The sequence below is a fragment of the Heliangelus exortis genome, chromosome 21, assembly GCF_036169615.1.
Source record: "Heliangelus exortis chromosome 21, bHelExo1.hap1, whole genome shotgun sequence".
Lineage (NCBI taxonomy): Eukaryota > Metazoa > Chordata > Aves > Apodiformes > Trochilidae > Heliangelus > Heliangelus exortis.
Window position 1 is genome coordinate 5,986,888 of NC_092442.1, and position 16,800 is coordinate 6,003,687.

Sequence of the window (16,800 nt, forward strand, 5' to 3'; positions counted from 1 at the left end):
AGGATGTGCCTGATGCCACCAGGCTCAGCCCATGCACACTCACCACTCTCACTGGCAAGCTAGAAGAACCTGCAAGTCTTTATCACCAATTACAAGAACATACTGCCTATTTTTAAAGCACTACAAGCAGCAGGATTTCTACTGCCCAATTAGTAGTTCAGGTTACTATTAAAAGACTGACAGCTTAGGTGAGAGGAAGGCTGCCTCAGTAATCATTTATGTCAAGCTCATCGCTGGGATTTGTTCAGGCTGTTATTGGAACATTTAAAGTCATCCTTTCTCCCAAATTAAGAGCTGTAGGTTTCATGAGAGGGTCAATCATTAACTACTCTTTGCTGACCTCTTCAAATCCCAGGCACACACCATATTACCAGAGGAACAAGTCTGGGTTTTTCAGGAGTGACTGCCATCTCAGACAGCAGAGAGAAGGTTTCCTTTCATCTTGTTTCATGGATCAGATTGAACCAAGCAGACAAAACATCTACAGCCACCCCAGCAATAGCTCTGTGGGACACAGCCTGCACAGAATCACCTTCCTCTTACCTTTTTTTTTTTTTTTTTTTAATAAAAGAGGAGGAATATCAATAAATAAAATTAAAAAAAAACAGGGCTAAAGAGTCTGGGAACACTGGTTGAAAAAAATAAAAAAATCACAGTGAAAGACATGTGCAAACAACTGATCTGCAGTCTGCCCACATAAGAACATGTTTTCTCTTTTCAGGATGGTGTCATACTTCTGGGAACTGGGAGGAGATGTTCTTGCTTTATACCACTGCAAATGCAATTTATTTGGGTTTCCCCTCTCTGCCTGTCCCTCCACTTGCAGTTCCAGGGCCCCGGCTGAAAGCCCAAGATAATCATAGCACAGTCTCCAGCTCAACTCCCATTCTCTCCCCAGCTGCAGTTTCATTTTAAACCAATTCTCACTCAGGGCTGGCACCTTCCCATGCAGCTCTGATACCACTGACAGCTGCTGATCAGCACAGCGCGTTTCCTGCAGAAATTGAACATTTACCAGGTTCCTGTTTACATGGTCGCATGTGCAACCTTTCCACAAGCTGTTGTCTCATCTCAACAGCTTGGGAGGGACCTTCAGACTGCAAGTTGCCTACCACAGCCCTCAAATGAATAAAAGCAAAGAGGCATAAGGCAGCACCTCCACCTGTGCCCTTAACAAGGCAAGTTAACCTGCTCTAAGTGAATTAATTAGCTTATCACCCCTTCGGTTTTCTGCAGCTCTGTCTTAGAGGAAAGCCCTCTGTTCAACTGGCTCCTTATCTCTGCTCTTTGTGAACAGATTATCAGGTTCAAGATTCTTTTTTTCTTTTTTTTTTAAAGCAGGTCTCAGAGGCCCAAGCCCTGAGCTTCACAATCCCAGTAATGCTGTAGCAACACAAGACCCTGAACAGACCAAGTTCCCCAGCAGCTGATTAGGCCTGAATCCTGATAAAGACTGCAGCATCAGCTCTTGCAAAAAATAAAAGATGCTGCTTCAATTTGGTTAAAGGCCAAGTGGTAGCAGAGTAAAATTAAAATGGGAACAAAGTGCCACAAGCAGGCTTCTCGTCAGCAAATTTCAAACATACCTCTCAGGATGTGGCCAAACCTGCTGCCCAGAACAGGTACAACCCCCCCAACTCAAACCCTGTTGCACAATTGCTTTAAAAAGACTTGTTATGGTGAGGTGGATTTTTTTTTTTCTAGGTGTCCACCCTCAAAAAACTGAGTTAAGAGTCCAGCAGACCTGACATGTTTGCAAGGGTGACTGAGCAAAATCCAATCCCAGAAGCTAAGGACAGGAAGGGAAAGGAAAGAATTCAATAGGAGGACAAGGAGCCCTTCACAAACTGCAGTCACTTTCTGGGTAGCTGCTGCTGCCTTCAGGGAAGAGCCTGAAGAAGGGACAAGGTCTAGTTTTCTCCTTCTTTAGAAGACATCACAAAGTGCAAGAGCTTTTGCTGACAAATGAAAAGCCCTGCCAAGAACCTTTGGCTCATTAGGAAAAGTCAGGTTTTTGCAATACTTACATGCACACAGCAGCATCAGAAACAACAAGTGCCCAAAGGCTACCAGTTATAATTTGTTTGCTACAACCTTCCAGCCTAGTGTCCACTCAGGCTGCAGGATTTAGTAGGTTATGCTGAGAAAGGCAACCATGGGGCCATCCGTTCTGATCCCAGAAAGGGTTCAAATCCACTCAGCACCAATCATTCAGTGACCATTTCCCACATTTTGAGTGAGGTCTCTTCCCTAACAACTCACCAAGATTATTACAGTGGTGTTTGGGGGGGAGAGAGTAAGAATGGATGAACAAGGACACCAGCATGACTGGTCCTCCATGCTCATCACAAGCCATCACTGAGTTGAGCAGTGATGGCCAGATATTTGAGGACAATGAGAACATTTGACTAGATTTATTTCTTTTCAGGGTTTATGTTCTCCTGCCTCAGGGCACTGGCTGGTCAGTGGGAGGAAGAAATTGCCCCCAGAACAGCAATTTCACCACAGTCCAAACATTTGCATTTTCCCTGTGGTCTGTGGCACAGGCACTCCCATGGGGAGAGCCAGACAGACCACAGATTGGTCAAAGTGGGTGAAAAACCAAGGTGACTCTTGCTGATTTGGGACAAAGGCAGATAGATTTAAAGCAATCAAGGCAAAGAATAGGAGGTGGGCCCTAAGTGAAGCAGGGCTTTTTGTTTGTCAGCAGGGTACATCTCAGGAAGCAGACAGGAAAATGGCTGCTTGCAGAGACAGTCAGCATTTGCTTATCAGCCCCCATGGGTTTTATCTCTGTGGCAGAAAGCCTCCACCTGATAGGTTTAATGAGATCTCTTACACAGGCCTGTGATAAAGTCGCCGTGGCTGGGTGAGAACTGAGCTGCCTCAAACAGAAGTCCTGAACAGTATCCAGCAGCTGAGGACTTTCCCTCATGCAGCCCAAGTGACACGGACACACTTGGAAGCATCTCACTATGAGCAGAGGATAGGGAGGAAACTAAGCAGCCAAGCAGCAGCTGGCAGAAGACTCAAACCCATGTATGTTTGCCAGGTGCCCCAACCCAGGCCCTACAAGACTGAGGCAGCTGCCCACCAGCACTCAAAACAGAAGATCATAACCAGCAGGTTATGAAGGGGGAAAAAAATAATAACCAAAAACCCAAAGTATGATTACAATTATCCACAGACACTTTTTTCTTGGACTTTGCTTCCCCACATTTTAGATTTCCCCTGCTCTTCTCAGCCATTACCCACTGAGAGCTCTAGGGTCCACACTCTTATTTCCACCTCTCTTCCCCTGCTGCTTCCTTCTCCAGCTCCATGCTCACCAGCACTGATTGGGCTGATCCACCCTCACACACCACTGGACAGAGCCCCAGTACCCACCTCCTGCCTCTCATCACTCCGTTATTCCCATGTCTGAGCACACACAAACCCTGTAACTACAGCAGTTTCCCAAATCCATAACACACCTTTACTCTCAGGTTCCTTTTAACTCCACTGCCCACCCTGCAGTACTGTGGGATTCCCCAGACCACAGTTCTCTCCCTGCCCAGGCTGGGGATCTATGCCCACCTGCACATTGTTTTTCCCAGGATTATCCCTCCTGCACCACAGGATTGCCTCCTCCCCTGAAAGGCTGTGTCTGCAACATGGACAACCACTTCCTGCAGCTGGGCCAGAAGGTGGATTGCCAGCCCTGAAGAGACTCAGCCTAGTTTGAGCACATCCTGGGTGTTTCAAGTGGGAGAGGAACAAAAACACCAGTTGCATTTGCTTCTGCAGCTTCTCAACAGCAGCACTAGATTCCCTGTCTCATTTTCAGCCATGCTCTTTCCTTTCCTTTCCTACCTCTAAGGGAGGGGTGGCCATAGTTTCCTCCTACTATGACACCCTCCCTGGAAATTATCATCATTTAGGACATATCAGGGCTCTCCCTCACAGAGATGAGACAAGCCAAGACACCCTACAGAGAAAAGAAGTCCAAGCCAAACAGAAAAGGCTTTCCAGGAAAGCTTTACCTAATCTTTAAGGCTTCTTTTCCACTCAGTTCACAAAGCAACAGCAACTACAGGCACATTACATCATCACAAGGATTCCACTGGATTTGGAAAGGAGCACACATCCCTTCCTTCTACCGTAGGACTGATCTGGAGAACTCAGCCCCTACCCCAGCCAGATCCACACCACCAAATCTCAACAACAACTTATTCACACGTGTCTCCAGCACATCCTTACCTGATTCGTAACACAGGTAGGAGTAAAACCCTTCTGCTTTCAGCATGATGAGGAGGGACCCCCAGCCCAGCAGGACAGCAGAGAAGAGCAGGTTCTCAATGATGGCTGTGAACGCCATCCACCAGCGCCGGCGATGGGCGGTAGCAAGCGTGGGTGCCATGGCTGGGTGAGAAGATGGCCTCGTCCACAGAGTCTCAACCTGCAGGGACCAGAACAAGGTCTGTGAGTACACAGACACAGCACGAGGTGCTCAAACAGCATGGTCTAAGAGGAGATCTCCCCACTGAAACACAAGCAAACCTGCCTGCTCAACAAAAGGCACCCGGGTGTAAAACTTGTTCTTGCCGGTACCAGCTTGCTAAGTCACCTGGAGGGATGGGGGAAGCACAGGTGCCCTTGGAACAGCCCCTGCAGTGCACACACCATGCAACAGAGGAACATTCAAGGACTCTGTTCCACTTCCCAAGCAACAGGTATGAAAATGCAGCAAACAACAGCTGCCCAGACTCAACTGTACAGGGCAGGCAGCCAGGAAATGTGAGCTAGAGTGGGGGGCTTCAGCCAGCACCCCAACCTCCTGTTTGCTTGCAGGCAGAGCCTGGGACCCGGTTGGACATGCAGCCCCAGAACTTCAGTCACCCACCAGGTCTGCTCTGCTCTATGCAGGAGCATAGATCTGCTCTAGAAGATGAGAAGAGCTCTTTCATATGTCATGGGTCCTACATACGCAGTTTAAAAAACAGATGGCTCAGCAAGGAGCACTTTTTGCCAACTGATAGACCACTCAGCTTGGAGACATCCCTATCCCATCCCATCCTGTCACACGTGCTGCTCCACCTCAGCATCCCTGAGCTACTCCACAGATGCTGCAGCTGGATTAACTGTCTCCAGCTCCACCTGACACAGTCCCTTAGGGCCCACAAGAGCAAGCGACAGATCTGGGAGCAGCCCTGGCTGTCCTCTGAGGAGCCATGAGGTGCAAAGCAACAGGGCCAACCCTGGGTCATAAGGCAGGTGGCCATTTTAGACAAGCTGAGCTTTATTGCCAGGCCAGAGCGTGCCTCCAGCAGGCACTCTGGAGAAGTTAGCTGGCTACAAACACCACAGCCCAAAACAGTTTCTCAAGGCCTTCCCCAGAGCAGAGGGCCCAGCCCTAGGTTGCTCTGACGTGTGTGGGGGCTGATGACCCAGCACAGCTCCCTGCAAGGAGACAGGGCCACCCTCCAGCCACAGAAGCTGTTGCAGAGACCCCTGCCACAGGAAGGCGGCCTGCACCCGTGCCCCTCACATCCCCACCCAAACCCAATACCCATTTCCTTCCTCACCTCCTCACCCCTGCACCCACACCCCTCACTCCCTCAGCACAGATCCTCTGAGGCACAGGCCTCTCTTTCCCATACCAGTCGCCCACCCTCCCCCTTCACGCACCCTATTTTCCCTCAACAACCCCCCCCCCTCTCCACAGCTTCTCTCACCAATTCCCCCCCCCCATCCACCTCTTCCCAACAGCCCCGCTGCCTCCTGCTCTCCCCTGCCCCGACCCACCCCAGCGCGCCCCTCTCCCTCCTCACAGCTCACTCCATCACCCCTCCTTCTCCCAATACATCCCCCCTTCCCCCCAAAACACACCGCTGCCACCCACACCCCCCTTACACACCCCTCTCCCCCTTAACCCACCCCCCAACACACCTTGCTCCCTCAACTCATCCCCTCCCTCTCCACAGCCCCCTCATGGCCCCCACTCCCCCGTCCGATACAAACCCCACCCCACACGCACCCCCGCCCTCCCTCCACGCAAAGCCCCCTCCATCACCTCACTCGCCCCCCATAACAACCCCATTCCCCACGCTCCTGCACCCCACGCAGACCCCCACTTCCCGCCCCCATACCCACACAGCCTCCCCAGTGCCCGCCGCTCACCCTCCACCGCCTCCCCCGCTCCGCGCCGCCGCCGCGCTCCCACCCGGGGTTTTTATCCGTCCTCCGAAGCAAACAGGCGCCGCCTCTGATTGGTCGCTGCCTCAGCCAATCACCGCGCCCGCTGCTGCCGCCGGGGCACGTGCCGAGCCGGTAACCCACCCCCCCTCCCGGTCCCCCCGCTATCTCCTCCGGAACATCCCCCAGATAATCACCTCTCGGTCCGTATCCTCCTCCCAGTACACTCTGGGACCGCTGCTCCAACCCCCGAGAACCACCCCTGGTACTTTCCTCCTGGGACCGCCCTCCCCGATACCCTCCGGGATTCCCCTCCCCGCACCTTCTCCCGGTAATTGACCCCCTCAGGACCTACCCGGTCCTACTCCCCCGGTACCCTCCGCCCGGTACCCCTCGGCAGCCCCCATCTCCCCAGCACTCACTCGCAATACCTCCCTACCCCCGGGAGCCCCCTCTGTATCACCTCCGGAAGCAACCCCGGTACCCCCCTCCCCGGGCCGCACCCGGCGCTGCGGGGCTGGGCACGGGGCAGACCGGGACTAAGGAGGACCCTCTACGGGGTCGGTGAAGCACACACCCCGCACCCCGACTCCACAGCAGTGAGGGGACTCACCGCCTCCCAGCATAAAAAAAAAAAAAAAAAAAAAAAGACGGAAAAGGGAGGAAAACGGGAGGGCGGCTGCGGGAGGTGATGCGGAGCTGGATGCAGCCCCGCCGGCCCGCCCGCTCCACCTCCCGGCTCCAAGACGCCCCTGCGGGTTTCGGTGCCGGCTGCTGCCGGTCTCCGCCGGCCCCGGGCGGCAGCCGGGAGAGCAGCACCGCGAACCGGCGGCTGCTCGTACGGCCCCAGCCCAGCACACGAAGCCGTTTCCGTAACGGGACCCATGTTACTGCTCACCCGCTACAGTTACCGGCACCGGCTCCCCCCTTTGATGCCCACCCGCCGCTCTACCCAGCCCCAGGAGGGGACAGCAGCTGTTCCCCCCCTCCTCAGTTAAAAGGCATTTGGGGAGCAGGTACCAACCCACAGCCCCGGGTGACCGTCCCTTGGGATGGCCCAGCCCACCGGAAGCATTTTCATGCAATAGAAGTAAAATCACTGCAAGCCACGAGAGCACTTTGCATCTGAGCCCACCCATATTAAATTAAATTTCAAAGGGTTCCTCTGCTGGATTTCTAGCCCTGCCATAAGCCCATCACCCACTGGTAAGGTCCTGGGCTGGAAGAGGTGGGCACATACCCCTGGAAATAACGATTAATGATCATAATGATTAATGATCATAATGATTTGATATTTTTTGTTGAAAGCTTGGGGCAGGTACAAACCACCCAGAAGCTGAGGGCCTGGGCAGACGGATGTGCACCCACCACTGCATCCCTGAAAACAGGAGGGTGGGATGAGGAAACTCCTGGGCCTGGGCTGAGGGAGAAGGGTCAAATGTTGCAACAGCTGGAAAGTGGATTGAAGCCAAAGCAAATAAACACATACACACAGAAAGAAAAAAATAAGCCCAAAGAAAACAGGGCAGGCAGTGTCAGTGCTGTGTTCTAGTAGAAGTGGAGGAAGGCTGAGACAGCAATAGGCCCCGGGAGACCTCAGCACCCAGACACTGTCCAAGAAACACCAACTGCAAGGGGAAGGAGCAGGAGGAGGCTGTCTGGGGACACAGGAGCCCTTAGCTACAGTGGGAACAGGAGGGAGCTCAGTTTTCCTATCCTAGAAGGAGCAAAGCAGCTATCAGGTGATCCACTGCCAGCTATAAATACACCCGGGAGCTCAGTAAACATCATGGAAGGGAAAAAAAAAATAAAGTGAAGCTAAAGAACAGTGCTGGCACAAAGACAGCATTGTAGAAAGTGGCCAGGAATGAGTTTAGGCTGGAAAGGAGGTAACAGCTCCTGCCTGGCCATACAGGGAAGTCCTTGGAGCAATGACAAGGTCTTTTTCAAAGGCAGAGCTGAGGCAGTTTGAGAAAGGAGATGACAAGGTTGTAGTGATGAGGGACAGACCCTTGTGACCATGGGGGACAGCTTGAGCCTCCGTTCCTACCCTGAGGAGGCCAAGAACTGCCCCAGCAGAGAGCACAGTCACCTCTTTTTACAGACAGGACCTGCACACTGGAACCTCTCCCCACCCAAACCACTGCAGCAGGAAAGGCAGAGACCCAGCATGGGAAGGCATTAACCCCTCTCTCACCTGCCAGCTCTGGCTTGCAGCCCTCCTCGCAGCTTAGAATTAAAAACCACAGCAAAAACAGATCAAAGAATCCCTAGAATGAAGGCACCAGCACAACCACCCTGCCGGCGTGCGCAGGGGCAGGCAGGCGCTGCAAATCCCCCGCGTGTTTGCTTTGCACCGCCCCGGCAGGGTGAAGATGCTTCTTCTTCAGGCAGGGGAAACATCCCGGTGATGTTTCAGCCCGTGAACATGAAAGGTTCTGGCAGCAGCAGCAGCGTTTCTCTCAAAGCTGGGTGCTGGTTTCAGCGTCAGGAAAGGCTGTCAGGTTCTTGTCAGATATTTACATGCTGTACCCGGGGCGAACCAGCTCACGTGATGTTCACTTCTGGCACAACGCTGCTCGGCTCACAGGCTGAAAATACCCAACCCATCAGGGAAAAATGGCTGCTTATAAGTAAAAAAAGTGGGGCTGTCCCTGCCACTGTAATAAAACAGCATCAAAACAAAAAGTGCTCTGTGCAGAATAGAGGCGAGGCTGCTGCCACATTCTTGCCAGGATGAGCATTTTAATTTGTATACCAAAATATTTGATGTTCTAATTATGGCAGTGGGTAACACCACTGCAAGAAAGAGTGCTGCAGGCTCTGCAAAACTGGGAGCCTCCTCCACGTGAGGTTTTAGAGATTTGGTGCCTTGCACTGCTGAAAAGCAGCAGTGAAAAGCAAAAAGGGAAAAAGCATGTTTTACAGAACATCCCAAACCCTAAACTTCAACTCAGCAGTGCCAACCAGATGAAGATTCACACAGAGCACTGCACATGACATGTGAGATGCAGCCTGCAACATACGTGTTCCAGATGCTCACAGCCCACTTGCATTCCCTCTGCCCTCCGGTCTCCAGCTCTGCACTGGGCTCAGCTCCAGCAGTAAGAGTTCAGAATTACTTCAGCAGAATCAGAAAATGAAAAAAAACCACCCACCAAAAACCCAAAAGCCTGAGGCTGACAACAATGTCCACCCTTTGGAGAATTTTTCTGGTCATGTCTTTGATTCTGGAGGGCAGCTGGGGAATAACAGCTCCTGAAGGGCTTTGGTAACATTTAATTTTCATGCAGAGGCTTTCATGCCATGCAAAAGAAGAGAAAAATATGCAAGAAACTTCTACCATTTAGATATATCTGAAGAAACAGTTCATGCCACAAATCCTCTGTCATCTCAACCACCTTGCATGAGCAGCAAAGGTTTTATGCCCATCTCACCTGTGGCACCAAAGCTCCTCTAGTTGTGCTGGAGATGCTGCAGCACCTTCATTGCATCTCAGCCAGCCATGGTGATGTGTTGCTGCAGCAGGAATAAGTGTGGGAGATACCAGGAGCTCTGGGCACCTGCATTTTCTGTGCAGCATTGGTCCTTGTCAGGGCTGCGTTCACAGGTTAATGGTCACAGCCCACCTGCCATGTTTGCTCTTGCACAATTCTGGCTTGGCATTGTGTGGAGTTTAAAATGCTGTCTATAAATGCCTTTTCAAGTGCTACAAAGACAGCCACAGCCACACAGACAAACCCCTGCAGTCCCAGATACCCTGCGAGAGAAACAACTAAAATGAAATTCTGCTGAAGCTGCTTGTGACAGACCATGATCTACCCCCAGCCCAGCTCTGCAAAATAATCCCTTCCAGCAAGAAGCACCTTTACATCAAGAGGCTCCCAGCAGCATTACCAGAGCTGGGACAGGTGAAGCCCATGGGGTGAAACTGGTTTTTGCTTGTATGTTTCCCAGCAGAAAACAGCCCTGAAGCACAACAACCCCATGGGCTGCCACCCCTGAGGCTCTCAGCATCACCCAACCCAATGAAGGTCCACACCAGCAAGATGGCACGGAGGAAAGGGGGGCAACGGGAAGGCTCAGTGTGTCTCCAGTTCACAGCTGGAAAGGCGACCTCAGCTTCCCCCATGTTGGGGGTGGAGGGGCCTCCTGGTCTCCCACTGCCCCAGCTGCAGCAGTGGTGGCTCAGGTGGCTGCAGGGGTGGTTGGTGGCTCCTTGGCAGGGCCAGGGGGTGAATCAGCACTGCCACCGGTCACATTCTCATATTTTGGCTCTTCCTCCAGGCCAGCCTGTCCCTTGGGTTCAAGGCTGAGAACTAACTCAGAGCTTTTTTCACCTGCAGCATTGCTGGTCCCTTCCTCAGACCTGGTGCTTTTTGGTGAAGGAGATGGGAGAAGGAAGGACTGTCTCTTCCCAGGGACATGCTGGTGCTTGCCAGAGGATGGCTCAGTGGGGGCCCCTGGGATGCTCTCCCTCTGCTTGCAGCTATTTGCTGAGTCCCTGCGTTGTGCCAGGGCCCGGCGAGGTGGTTTCTGGATGCCCTCGATGCTCCTCCTCACCTTGGGCTCCTCCTTTGCAGCCCACTTGCCCTTCTGCAAACTCCCCAGCCTCTTGAGCACAGCCTGGACTGGTCCCTCACCACCTCCATCTGCCTTGGGGTCCTGCCCTGCCGTTCCCACCATCATGTAGATAGTGGTGACATTGGGCTCCTTCCTCTTTGCCTCCCAACTGCTGGATTTTGCAGCTGCTTCAAGAGCCTCCACTCTTTGGGCCACATGCCTGGTGCTAGACACCACCCGCCGGCGTCCCCCCGGGGTGGCCCGAGGTGATGGCCGGTGGCCTTCCTCCCCCTTAGTGAGGGGCTCAGGGTTCTCATAGCAATCACTGGCTGGTCGTTCAGCGGGGGGCTCAGCCACTGTGTCCTCTGGTGGCAGGGACAGCTTGGATGAACCCCATGGGCTCTTGGGCTTCCGACTGGGGCTAGGGGTCTCCACCGCCCCAAATTTCGTCCCCTCAGCAAAGGACACAGAAGGTCGCTTGGCCTTGGCGATGCTGGAGGTGCGGGGGATGTCAAAGGGCTGTGAGACGTCCTCAGAGTCAAAGGCAGATGGGTCTGGGAGTGCCTCACCTGGGGGGGATGCCCCATCCTGCAGCTCAGACCCCCCCAGCAATGGGACACCTGCAGGAGAAGGGGACAAGGGTTAGGGCTGCCAGAGCTACCCCCATGCTCAGGGACAGGCTCAGGAACATGGGGACAGGGGATGATGCAACAGGATTGTCCCTGGGAGTGTTTTCCCAGGAGGAGGTTGTGAAACGGGGCTGCCCCCACTGGGCACATCCCATCCCACAGGGCCAAGCACAGCCCTGGTGTGTCCTTGCAGGCAGGAAAACAAGGACATAAAAATAACTGCTGCCTGTGCTCAGCACCCATCTGTGGGACAGGCAAGGTTGGTAATGGGGCAGGATGGATGCCAGGCATGGTGGCCAGGGAGAGGGCGGGCAGCCACGGATGTCACCTTCTCTGGGAGGGACGGAGTACTCGGGTCCCTCGTTGTCGGTGTCAAAGGAGGAGAAGGAGCTGTCTGAGACCCAGGCAGATGATGGTGCCTCAATGAAGCTGGGGTTGAAGGGGATTTCCGCGTCGTGGTGGGAAACTGGGGACGAGAAGACACTCAGCTGAGCCCAGGCACCCTGGGGTGCTCAGAGCTGGGGTGGGAGAACAACACCTGCCCTGAGACATGCTGTGGGGTAAGTGGGGATGCAGGATCCCCCACCACAAATGGTGACAATGCAGAGGGAGCAGGGTGGGGATGATGACAGCCTGGAAGGGCTTCAGTAGTGTTTTTTTTTTTACCTGTGACTTTGGGAAGTTTGTAGCCCCCCAGGGAAAAGCAAGGCATCATAGCACTGATGTTTGCCAGCACCCCCTGCACATGGTGCTTCATCCTGGCCAGCACATCATCATCGGGCACAGCCGCCCTGTGCAGGGGAGACAGGTGTAAAGGGACATGGGAGATGAGGTTTTGCACCAAAGCTTGCAAAATATAAACCAAAATACCTGTCTCTAGCATCTGCTGGGCCAGCTCCACAGCAGCAGCAGGCAACACAGAGCAGCAGCAGCAGGAGAGGGACGAGGATGGCGGCTGCAAGGATCCCATGGTCCTTTAAACCTGTGAAGAGAAGATGGGTTGATTCCAGTGTGTCCAGCAGCTGCCAAGCCCCTAGAGCCACCCAAGATGGAGCTGGTGACCTGCAGTGTGGCCAGGAGACACCATACAGGACCTCTGGCTGCATCACAGCCTCCCAGCACCTCTGATCCCAACAAGGATGTGACCATCCCTTGCCTAGTACCAAGGAGTAAACCTGTGGTTGCTCTTACTCAACACGCAATCCCCTCGAGCAGGGTGGCAGGTCCCCCGGGAGCACTGGCAGGGTGAGGAACAGTTCACTCCAAAATACCCCTCGGGGCAGGTGTCGTTGCAGCTGGAAGAGAAAGAAAAGGAGCGAAATGGGGTCCCTGGGGAAAGCAGGACCCCAGCCCTGCCCACTCCCAGCTTTACCTGGCTCCCCAGTAGCCAGCCTGGCAGACACACACTCCTGACACGGGGTCACAGCTCCCTGCAACGCATTCGGGGCACAGGAGCTGACACCCATCCCCAAAGGTCCCCGCAGGGCAGGAGCTGTTGCAGCTGCCAAGACAGAGAGCAAAACATCAACCCGCCGTGCCCCGGGGCAGGGACATTCCCCCAGGACCTTCGCCCTGACCCGGGGTGTACCTGGGTCCCATCCAGCCAGGTTCGCAGCGCGGGCAGGACCCGGTTTCTGGGTCACAGATGTCCCCAAGCCGGCAGCGGGGACAGGGCTGGAGGCAATCCTCGCCGTGGAAGCCGGGTGCACAGGGCTCCTTGCAGAGGGTCCCGTTCCAGCCGGGCTGGCAAGCCAGGCAGAAGCCATCCACGGGCGAGCAGGGCTGATTGTGCCTGCAGCTCCCACAGCTGCAGGGGTGGACAGAGGGGTGGTGAGATCTTGACACCCACCCCCCAAAAAAATTCAGGTTTCATTGTACACCAGTGTTCAGCACTGGTTTGGATCATGGGGAAATACTATCTAGCATTTAGTGCTGTAGTGACAGGGCAAGGAGCAAGCAGGGCAGATGCTGCTTTATGACCCTAGGGAGCAGGATCAAGAATGACCAGATTTTGGGATGGCACCAGCACTTTCTGCAGGCATGAGTGGGATGTTTGTTCTGGAGCAACACTGATGCTGCAGCCAGACAGGCCTGCTCAACCTCTCCACACAGACAAAGGGCCTTAGAATCATTTTGGCTGAAGACCACCTTTAAAATAATCAAGTCCAAACCTTAACTCAACCTGAGTCCCCGAGCACCACATCTACACATCTTTAAATGCCTCTAGGGATGGTGACTCACCCACCACCCTGAGCAGCTTGTTCCCATGTCTGATAAACCTTTCAGTGAAGAATGTTCTAATAGCCAAGACAGACACACCTGCCATGACTTTCCAGCCTTCTCCCCACCCCTTCCCCCAAGATCTTGCTGCAGCCCCTGGGTACCCCCCTGGCTCACCTGTGCACACACTGAGACCCATATTTTCCCGCCGGACACGGCTCCCTGCAGCTCCTGCCCTGGTAGCCGGGGCTGCAGGCGCAGTGCCCGCTCAGGGGGCTGCAGGAGCCATGCCCGCAGTCACAGAGCCGCTGGCATGCCGGCCCCCAAAACCCAGCTTTACATTCGCACTTCCCCGTCTCCTGGGCGCAGGGTGAGAAGTTGCAGGAGCATTTGAAGCTGCACCTCCTGCCCCACCAACCCGGCTGGCAGCGGCAGTGGCCGGTGAGGGGGTCACAGTGGGAGGTGGCGAGGTTGCACTGACATTGCTTCTTGCAGGTCGGTGCCCACCAGCCCGGCTCGCAGCGGCAGGCACCCGTGAGGGGGTCACAGTGGCCGTGGGGGCCACATTGGCAGGGAAACTGGCAGAGCTGTCCCCAGTGGTCAGGGTTGCAGGTGCAGTGCCCGCTGGCTGGGTCGCAGCGCCCGTTGGGGTAGCACGGGCACCGCCGCTTGCAGTCAGGACCCCAGTACTGCTCGGGGCAGGCTGTGGAGGGAAGGAGATGGTGAAGATGGAAGTGATGGGGAAGATCTGCAGCCCTCTCCCTCCCCAGCATCCAAGCTGGGATAAGGGATGGCAAGGGCTGAGACCTGGGGAAATACTCACGGGAACTGCAGTCTGCTCCGAAAAAGCCAGGTTTACAGAGGCAAACCCCAGGTCTCACACACACCTCGTCCACCCCACAGGCATCCTCACCCTCGCACAGCGCTGTCGGCAGCAGGAAGGGAATATCAGCACAGAACTGGCCCCTCCAGAGCTCACACCCCCCTGCTGGACCATCAGCCACCCGGCCATCTCCCACTGAGGCAGCCTTCCCAGGGAATCCATCCCTCTCCCTGCTCCATCCCCCTGGCTGAGCTGAAGCACCAGCAGCAGCTTGCTCAGTGGGTGTTTGGGGGTCCCCACGCTTTAGCACCCCACTGTTGCTGGCCAAGGAGAGCTGCAGAGGCTTCCCCCCAACACCCAGCACCGTGGAGGAGCCACCTGGCAAAGCTTTGGGCTTCATCACCGTCCATCACTCACCAGCCGTGCATTCCTGCCCTTCCTGCTTCCAGCCGGGGCAGCACGCGGGGCCAGCAGGGAGCCTGTGGGAGAGATCAGGGGGGCTGTCAGCTGGGAGAGGGGGTGCAGGGCTGGAGGGGATTCACATGCAGCTTCACAGCTTTGGCTGAGGTAAAGTGACCGCAGGCGCTTGCCCTGGCTGGGCCCAGCATGGCCCCAGGGGCATTACTCCGGAAGGAAACCAGCAAAATGGAAGGAAATTTAAGAGGCTGCAGGCTGAGGGGGTGGTGGGGCTGGGTGATGGGGAAGGACTGCCTGACTATGCTGCTGTGGAGCCCGTGGTGGGTTCCCAAACCTCTGGGAGGGGCTAAAAGCTTTGTCAGCAACCCAGAGAAACGGCACCAAAGGGAAAGCGCCCGAAGGTGCTGCAATTGGTGGCAAGGTCAGTGGGAGAGGCAACACAGCAGCAAAGCAAAGGGGACATTGGCTCCAAAAAGCCCTTTGGGTTTTGCTACACCTACATTTCCCGCTCACTACACCATGGAAGCTTTGCCAGTGCTCCCACCTCCCCCTTATTACTCCGCGGAGTGGGAGTCCATGAGAAGTAACCTCTGGAGAAAAGGTCTGGGTGCCCCAAATGCCCATATGTGCCCCAACCCCACTTCCCATCATCCTCCCAGTCTCCGCACACACACTGCCAGGCTACAGACCTCCTTCCATGTAAGGACAGATGGACAACGACCCCCTGGAGCTGCTAAGAAGCCCCATGAGATCAGGATGTCAGTGCAGACCCCTGTGGCACCTACCTGCAGACATTCCTGCCATCGGGGTCCAGCTCCTGGGCAGAGCTCTGCACCCACAGCCACAGCTGGAGGCAGAGGATGGGCCGGGTGCTCCCCATCCTGGTGGGATGTGAGGTCCCAGCAGCTCCCCAGCCCCGCGCCAGCGTCCGTCTGTCCCGTCCGTCCCGTCCTGTCCCTCCCACGGTGCGGCCTCTTCCTCCAGGCAGCCTTGGGTTTCTTCCTGAGGAAACGCAGGAGGAGGTGCCCCAATCCAGACACAAGAGGTGTGGCGGGGAGGGGGGGGAGGCAGGGATTGTCACCCCATGGGCTATTTTGGGGCCTTGTTGTCACCCTGGCAGCAGAAATGGGTGTCCAGGGGCTTGGAGCAGCCATGCAGGGGTTGGCATTCACCCATGGTCATCCTGTGCCATCCTCCATCACCCCCAAAGCTGTTTTAGCCAATGTCCCTCAAACCCACACGAGGTGTCGTGAGCTGCCCCATGGTGCTGCCAACCCCTGGCAGAGGCTGAGAAGTGGAGCCCCCACATCCCCTATGGGGACATGGACTGCCCCAGGCCGGCCTTTGAACTGCTGTTGGCCACCATCCCACCTCACTGTCTCCCCAGGAGCTTTGTGTCAGCAGATTCACAGGAAACACCTTTTTCCTACCCAAGGCCAGCTCAGCCAGGCTGGAAGAGCACTGCTCCCCCCACCATACAGGACTTAACTCCATCGCGCCCAGCCCAGCTCCCCATGGTAGCTGACCCCCAAAAGGGGCTCTGGGGTCTGGCACAGTGGCCACATCCCTTTGCCTCGGCACACAGAAGTTGACTGCTGGGCTGGGACACCTGGCAGCACCACCCAGCCCTTCATCATTGCAGCCAGAACCTCAGAGGAGAAACCAGACTGATTTATTTCCAACTCCAGTTCTAGAGCTAGAAAGTACCTGACCCGAGAGGACAGACTCCCGGGTAAACACAAGGATTGTTCCAGTCTGAAGAGGTCCCAGTACAAAACCAATTCACCCCACATCCGAAAAGTGCAGGAGTGGCACTGGTGGTGCTGATCCACACTGCTCCCCACCACAGGAGAGCTCAGACACCCAGTGCAGCATGCTCAGTCCCTCCCGGCCACGTGGCAACCCTGGCACAGCTCCTGGGCAGCCTGGGCACCCCAACTTGATCTTCACATTTCAGAGATGGGAAGGATGAAG

At 55.2% G+C, this 16,800-nt stretch overlaps 2 protein-coding genes across 4 annotated transcripts in view; both read right to left on the reverse strand.

The window, feature by feature from the left end:
- The window catches only part of SLC43A2 (solute carrier family 43 member 2), a 35,514-nt gene extending 27,002 nt beyond the window's left edge, over window positions 1-8,512 (reverse strand). Inside the window, exons 1-2 of one of the 2 annotated variants that reach the window (XM_071765592.1) lie at window positions 8,372-8,512; window positions 4,240-4,438 (exon numbers count right to left, since the gene is read on the reverse strand). In XM_071765592.1, coding sequence (XP_071621693.1) covers window positions 4,240-4,399 — 160 coding nt within the window. In that variant the 5' untranslated portion in view covers window positions 4,400-4,438; window positions 8,372-8,512. Of the gene's footprint in view, window positions 1-4,239; window positions 4,439-6,128; window positions 6,176-8,371 lie in introns of those variants that run through there. The other variant, XM_071765593.1, reaches the window with a different exon arrangement.
- Window positions 8,513-8,899: 387 nt separating this feature from the next.
- SCARF1 (scavenger receptor class F member 1) lies at window positions 8,900-15,826 on the reverse strand. 2 transcript variants are annotated; one of them, XM_071765590.1, is made up of 11 exons: window positions 15,612-15,826; window positions 14,827-14,888; window positions 14,410-14,511; window positions 13,764-14,289; window positions 12,955-13,173; window positions 12,739-12,867; window positions 12,558-12,661; window positions 12,237-12,348; window positions 12,033-12,157; window positions 11,695-11,832; window positions 8,900-11,357 (listed from the first exon to the last, which is right to left on the reverse strand). In XM_071765590.1, the coding sequence occupies exons 1-11, from the start codon at window positions 15,704-15,706 to the stop codon at window positions 10,363-10,365; spliced, it is 2,607 nt and encodes an 868-aa protein (XP_071621691.1). In that variant the 5' UTR covers window positions 15,707-15,826; the 3' UTR covers window positions 8,900-10,362. The 2 variants fall into 2 exon arrangements, with proteins under 2 accessions (XP_071621691.1, XP_071621692.1); XM_071765591.1 differs by lacking the exon at window positions 14,827-14,888.
- Window positions 15,827-16,800: the final 974 nt, after the last annotated feature.